Source organism: Aplysia californica, unplaced genomic scaffold (assembly GCF_000002075.1).
Source record: "Aplysia californica isolate F4 #8 unplaced genomic scaffold, AplCal3.0 scaffold00041, whole genome shotgun sequence".
Taxonomy (NCBI): Eukaryota; Metazoa; Mollusca; class Gastropoda; order Aplysiida; family Aplysiidae; genus Aplysia; species Aplysia californica.
In genome coordinates this window covers 1,366,467-1,373,229 of record NW_004797311.1, presented here as the reverse complement: position 1 = coordinate 1,373,229, position 6,763 = coordinate 1,366,467, and the positions used below count along the sequence as shown (strand labels likewise).

Sequence of the window (6,763 nt, the reverse complement as noted above, 5' to 3'; positions counted from 1 at the left end):
GTCACCTCACTCACAATCCTTAAACCCAAAAGCAGTTAAGTTGCACTGAGGATACACTCCTTTACAGAACAGGCAAAATGTATAGTGTTCGCATGGCTGCCTAGACTTGTGGTCGTCTGAGGAAACGAGCAGGTCAATCTCCTGGCGAAGGAATCTTTATCCTTTCTGTTGGGATCAACGAGGAGCATTCTCCCACAGACACATGTTAAAAATAAAGTCAAAAGCTACATTTCCAGTCTGTCGGACAAACACTGAGTGAACAACTTAATAAGACACATTCGCGACCTCACTGCTTTCTTGTCGTATCTCCATTTTTTCAAACAATGAAAATGTGACATCTTCTTAAGCTCACTCCTTGTTATGAACTGTTTTCACTGTTATTAAAAATGGAGATACGACAAGAAAGCACTGGGGTCCAGACTTTGGAGAGACCCGAAGGAAATATATTTTAGATGTACAAAATTGAAAGATCTGTTCTTCGCTGTTGATCCCAACAGAATTCTAATTTTTTGAAGGCCATTCGCTGTTACCGTAAAATGTAGATTTATGTATTTATTAAGTAGTGCATTTTCATCACACCTTGGTCTAATGCAGATATCTGTAGAAGCTTTTTTTTTTCAGTACCACACTCATGGGAGGTGGGATGGTTCTTATCAAACTTAGTAAGCTTGGTTTCCATGTGAAAGTTAACTGTTTCAAATTACCTAACTTTTGGTTTTGTCGTTTTGTAATATAAAAGAGAGAGATACAACTCATGGCCTGATGTTACGACAAGGCTTGCCTCAAGAATAAATAATGCATCTGTTCATGTCATCAATCATTACATATTACCTGTGGTATGTCGTTAAGAAGTTTGTTTCAGCTGTAATAATTGTTATGACTTTTGACCTTCATAATTTCTTTTTTTTTTTCAAATAAAAACACATTTGGGAGCAAAATTCTTGAGAATCACATTTGACATGGACAGTGGCACTTACAAATATGGCCTCTATGCTAATACACATTAAAACAATTTTAACTACTAAAAATAAAATGAAATGAAAGAGAATGACTTTAATTTTAGTAAGTGGTTTACGGCACTTGCAGCACAATAAGGTCATATAAGTGCCGAAGATTAGAGGAGTTACAAGAGAGTAACAAACACAAAAAAGAAGGAGGGGAGATTAAGACATAGACGTTTGATAGGAAAGAAGGAGCAAACCACACCAGAGCACCTGCCAACCACCCATGAGAATGACTCTTGTGAACACAAGTTCACTATCAGCAGCATCGACAATCGACAGAACTACTAAAACATGTGTAACAGTCACAGTCAACACATAACAGTACTAACAGAGTAATAAAATTAAAAAGAAGAAACTTTTCATAGACATGACTTCTCAAAACATTTATTTTGTAGGAACCACAAAACATGACATCTGAAGGGTGCTCACCAGCATAAACATAAATAAAATAACAAAATGAATATTACTTTTCATTGCAAAGAAAGCAATCAGTCCCCACCAAAGCGTAACAACATATTCCGATACAGAGATGAGATGCGGCAGGAATCTACAATGCTTGTCCCTACTCAAGGCAGTCACATGCGTATTACTGAAAGTAATTACATAATAGAAATGTATGAAACCAAGACAATTCTAATTTTATAGGTGTATTTTTAGCAGCTTTGCCGAGGTTCTAGCTCATGAAAAAGTTGAATCTTACACCTCAAACAACACAGTAATGATATTGTACTGTACCTAAAGACGTACTGCTCTACAGGAGCCACATTGCAGAGCCTCAAAATTTTACAACAAATTCCAAACATTTGAGAGTTGGATTCATACTTGAGACCAGTGTATTCTAGGGAGATCAAACAATGCCATTCATCAGTAGTTAACTCTCCTCTTGAGTCTGAAAGTGTCCATGTTAAAAAGAACATTATGACAACATTAACAGATTCTCAACCTCAGAAACAAGTGCAAAAACGAAGAGGCCACAACACAAATTTGGTTTGGAGTCGTGTAAAATAAATAAATAAAAATTGTAGGTCTACATCATTCACGCCCCCACTGACATAGTTTACACCATTTATGAGAACTTGTCTCAGCTGGGAGCAGGAAACATTTCATTAAAAAAAACTTCCCCACAGGTGAATCAAACTGTCCGGTGAGTGACAAATTACCTAACCACTACACTTTGGACACGGTGTCAGAGTCTGAATAAAAGCCAAGAGTAAATAACCAAACTTTTGGTACCATCATTTGTTGCTGTTTTGTAATATAAAAGAGAAAGATACAGCTCATGGCCTCATGTAATGACAAGGCTTGCCGAGGTTCTGGCTCATTTAATTTTCAGTTGTGAGTATTCTTGTCGCCTAAATGGTAGCCAGTAATGTGAAAGTGTACGTTTGAGCAGAGTGTGCCTTTGTATGGTGTGCATTTAGGTGGAGAATTCTACTTATGATGATAATGCAGGAAAGTGCAAAGTTTATCTACTTCAAACTAAACCAAAATCCTTGATGACTGCTGCCTCTGTAGGCACAAAATATATAATATATATATATATATATAATATATAATTAGTAGAGCTAAAAATTAGGATCCCATCTTCCACAGAAGCTCGTAACTCTTTAAAAAGAATGGGTCCATGACCATCTGCGTTAAACTTTGAATGAAAGGCTGAAAACATAACACTAAACCGTAAACAAAACAAGACATTTCAATGAAACTGCATTATTTTTGAAAAACATAAAAACCATGTTTGACAGACAAGCGCCAAGCTGGTAATACACAATGAAAAGGGCAATGTACTCTTGACCTCAACAAGATAGAACAGTCATACCAAGGAACCCAACTGAAAAATGCTAGAGATATTAAAATTTTAAAGTCTAGATTTCTTTCTTCTCCAATGAGCAAGGCGACGCAGGAATCATGGAACTTTCAGATGAATCAACATGATATCCCAATACTTGGGAAAAACACTTAAACTTTAAACATGCATAAACCTGGTAGCCTACATTTAGCACCTGGTTCATAAACTATGAAATAACGTAGGAGAAAATAGAAAATGAGAACCTATGATAAAATCATCAAACGCATTGCACAATTTATTTTGGAAAAGTGAAAAAAAAAAGAAAAGAGTACAAAACAAATCTGTATCATTTGAATGCAAGATTACAAATTACAAACATACTGACAGCAATTGATTCAGTTTGCATCGTGAATTACTCCAAAACCCCTTGAAAACCAATCACCATTTCGAATTGTGAAAACGTAAAGTGAAATTCTATATTTTTTTTTAACTCGCATTCAAAAATTTCAAATTTGCATACTCTTTTCAAGTTTTGCAATTCTTGAAAAATACTAGAAAAGAACAACAGGAGTTTTTGATATTATATTAACTTTCTCTAATCCTTCACATAGTGGTCTAGTTCGGCTAAGCAATTAGCCACAAATATCTCCCAAATACAATAAGCCAGGAACATACTAAATAAATTTCTCAAAATACAACTTCAAATATGAAGACATACACACAAAAAAAGAATCCTTGACAACGTACATTAAAAATACACTTTGTGATTTCTTTGTCAATAAAACAATCGATGAAACAGCTGATAGAAATCATTTACTATCTCCTACAAACAACCACTGAAGAGAAACAAACATTTTCGACTTAAGCATTTTTATTCAACTACCTTTTAAAAAAAGGGACTGTTTGAATCTTTTTTCATCTATCCTTTTCCAGTTAGCTGCACTGGTTAGGAGAATGAACAATTAAGCATATTGATGTGACAAACAGCGAGAAACAATTAAGAATTTACACGAATGCAAATGAAAGATTGTATTACAAGCGGAACAGAGGCCATGATTAAAAACTAAGCCATGGCCACTCACACACACAATGAACATGCTCTCAAGTCTCTCACAAAATACAACTTCTCCTCAGCCATACATCTGAACAAGACCTCAACAAGAAGCTTGGTCTCAGCTTCCCCCTGTTTCCTGTCTGTGTGCCTTCCTGATCCCCAAAGTCTTATTTGTAGTTTCCTCCCCGCCCGGACTGTAGTTTGGCAATGATTCTCTCCAGTTGTCTCTTAGCTTCACACATAGGGAAGTTGGCCATGTCGTAGTACTGAGGTGCCCTTTTGATGAGCCTGTGGATGGAATAAGACATCTTTTAAGTCTGCTACCATTTATTTACTAGCCATTATTGAATTGCAGCTATCTGAGAAAGTTAGAATCTAACAGTCAACACAATAAAGGCTATGTTTCGGAAGAGAACAGAAAAGTACAATAGTTATTAAAAAATAAAGTAAAAGGAGAACCAGGGTCACCACCACCCACCCATTGAGAATATGAGAAAGCTAATATAGATGAGATGAAAATTCAGTTAATGTTAACCAACCAACCTTATGATAACAAGGATAATTTTAATCACACTCTTGATTTTCAAACTGACAGTATTAGTTATTAACATTTTTTCAAAACCCATCATTGACCAAAAAGACTTGCATTTCAAAAGACAATATCCGCATGAAAATTGAGTGTTTAGTAGTATGTAGTATAGGGTTTTACGTCGCTCGCAACTAAATTGAGTGTTTAACGATGCCTCAGTACCAAAGTTTAAAAAACAAACATAAGAAGCGTAAAAAAAGATGCGAGAGACTAAATTTGAATCTAAAACAAATCCATGCCTATTCAAACTGACTTTACTTTCCAAACCATACTTTAACAGAGCGTCAAATACAAAGCATTAATGAACCGAAGCAAAGGATAACTGATCATCGGTCAATAACCCCTAATTTTCAACTCGCGGAAAAGTATCACTTGGATTCTCCTCTAAAATATCCAACAGAAAGAAATTTCACAGGTAATTTTGGGCTGTGCAAGCAATGTGATTTTTGTCAGTCCAGTGGTTCTACTCATGTACCACAAATCATTAGAAAAATAAAAACCTCGAGACATTTCCAAAAGAATCTTAAAATTGAAAGACATTATATTTGCACAGCTCATGGGTGTGGAGTGGTGTTGAGACCACATTGTTTTATCAACCCGGTAAATACTTTCAATGGAGAAACTTTAAAAAAGCAAGAGCAAAGCAGGAAAATAATATATAGGGCAAATTGAGAAACCTACCGCAGCCAACTGACCTTTTTTTCTTCGTTTTAGTTTTAGTAAAAGTTCTACAGCACTTGCAACACAAAAAGGTCATATATAAGTGCTGAAAATAGGTGCTACATGAAAGTAACAAATACAAACAAGAACGAGGAAAGATAAAGATGATAGATGTTAGATAGTAAAGAGGGAGCAAACCACACCACAGCACCTACCAACCGACCTTCAGTACTGCAAAAAGGTAAAATGAAATTCTTATGGGTTTTTTTCTCTCACTTTCATCAATTTTAATTTCCCCTGTTGGTTTTAAATAGTGCAAAGAATGAAAAAAAAAGCATGAAAAGTAAACAACAGAATGTGTGGGGAGAAAAGGTGCTGGGCATTGCAGCCTAGATGAGTCAACACTCTCACCTTCCCTTTTAATTAATTTCTTGATTTCCCACACCTCTGTCCACTTAAGAGAACACAAAGCCTTTTGGAGAACAAGAATTAGGAATGGGAAACTGTGTCTCCTAACCATTATTGCCAGTGGTCTTTTAGGACTGGATGATAAACAGCACCAATCATACACCAGAAATACTTGCATTGACAGATGAAGCATATAAGCAAGAGTGTTGACAATTTGGGTCATATATACCTTGCCCTAGATGTAGATGCTTAGGGAGCAAATCTGAATTTGCCTAAGTATAACATTTGAGTCTAATCAACTCCTCAGAGACTGTTTGTGAGTGTATATGTGGTGGTAGGGGTGAGTATTGTCCCTTTTGATTTGGCCATGTAACATCAATTTGGAAAAGGACATCAGATCAACCACTCTATCCCAACATGCTTTGTCCTTTTGTCCTCTCTGAAATATGGTGACTGTCTTACCTTATGCACTAAAATAAACCCGGTCTTATTTATCTCCACATATAACTGAAGCGACAGAATTCTGCCACTCAGCATTTATTTTTAAAATTCAGTTGTTATCAGTTGCCAAGATGGAAATAGCTGGACAGTAACACTGTTAAGCTAAACAGGAACAGAATTCAAAGATGGTGACCGTACAGGTTTGAAAGATTTAACCACGAAAAGATAGAAATACCTTGATACTTCATGTCATCAGCAATATGCTTTCAAGAAGTAACATACACAACTTAAAAAGGAAATTGGCAGAGGTTGGGGAGGGGGAATCAGCAAGTTTCTCAGCCTGATCCAGAGAGAAAAGGGGTTGTTTATACACACCACTCTGGCTTGACATCGGTCACCGTGCGGATGTAATTTTTGGTGGTGAGTACAAACTCATTGTAGAGTACCCAGTCCGGTTTATGGTCCAACACTGTGGACGGATGAAGCTGGACCACCTGGCTATCCTTCACAGTCAGGTAGTGGCCGGTGCGCTCCAGGTGGGCAATCTGTTGGGGGGGAAGAATTTTCAAGACTGGACAGCATTAATTTCTTTAGTTCATTCTCCAAGACATTATATCAGGGAATTAATTTCCTCGATCTATTCTCCGTGACGATTTTTCTACAAAGGAGTGTAGGCCAACATTTCTTTGAATCATTCTCTGTGATAATTATTAAAAAGGTATTCATTCCTTTGATCCAATCTCCATGACAATAATAGACCTGCATGTGAGCCTCAACCAGATTTTCTAAAAATTTTGAACACACCACACAACCCCCCC

At 36.5% G+C, this 6,763-nt stretch overlaps 1 protein-coding gene across 1 annotated transcript in view; it reads right to left on the bottom strand.

Annotated features, from left to right (window-relative positions):
- Nucleotides 1–1,360: 1,360 nt before the first annotated feature.
- LOC101860724 (putative pre-mRNA-splicing factor ATP-dependent RNA helicase PRP1) overlaps nt 1,361–6,763 on the bottom strand; it is an 18,278-nt gene continuing 12,875 nt past the window's right edge. The window contains exons 12-13 of the mRNA XM_005092144.3: nt 6,321–6,490; nt 1,361–4,135 (exon numbers count right to left, since the gene is read on the bottom strand). Coding sequence (XP_005092201.1) covers nt 4,015–4,135; nt 6,321–6,490 — 291 coding nt within the window. The 3' untranslated portion in view covers nt 1,361–4,014. The remainder of the gene's footprint in view (nt 4,136–6,320; nt 6,491–6,763) is intronic.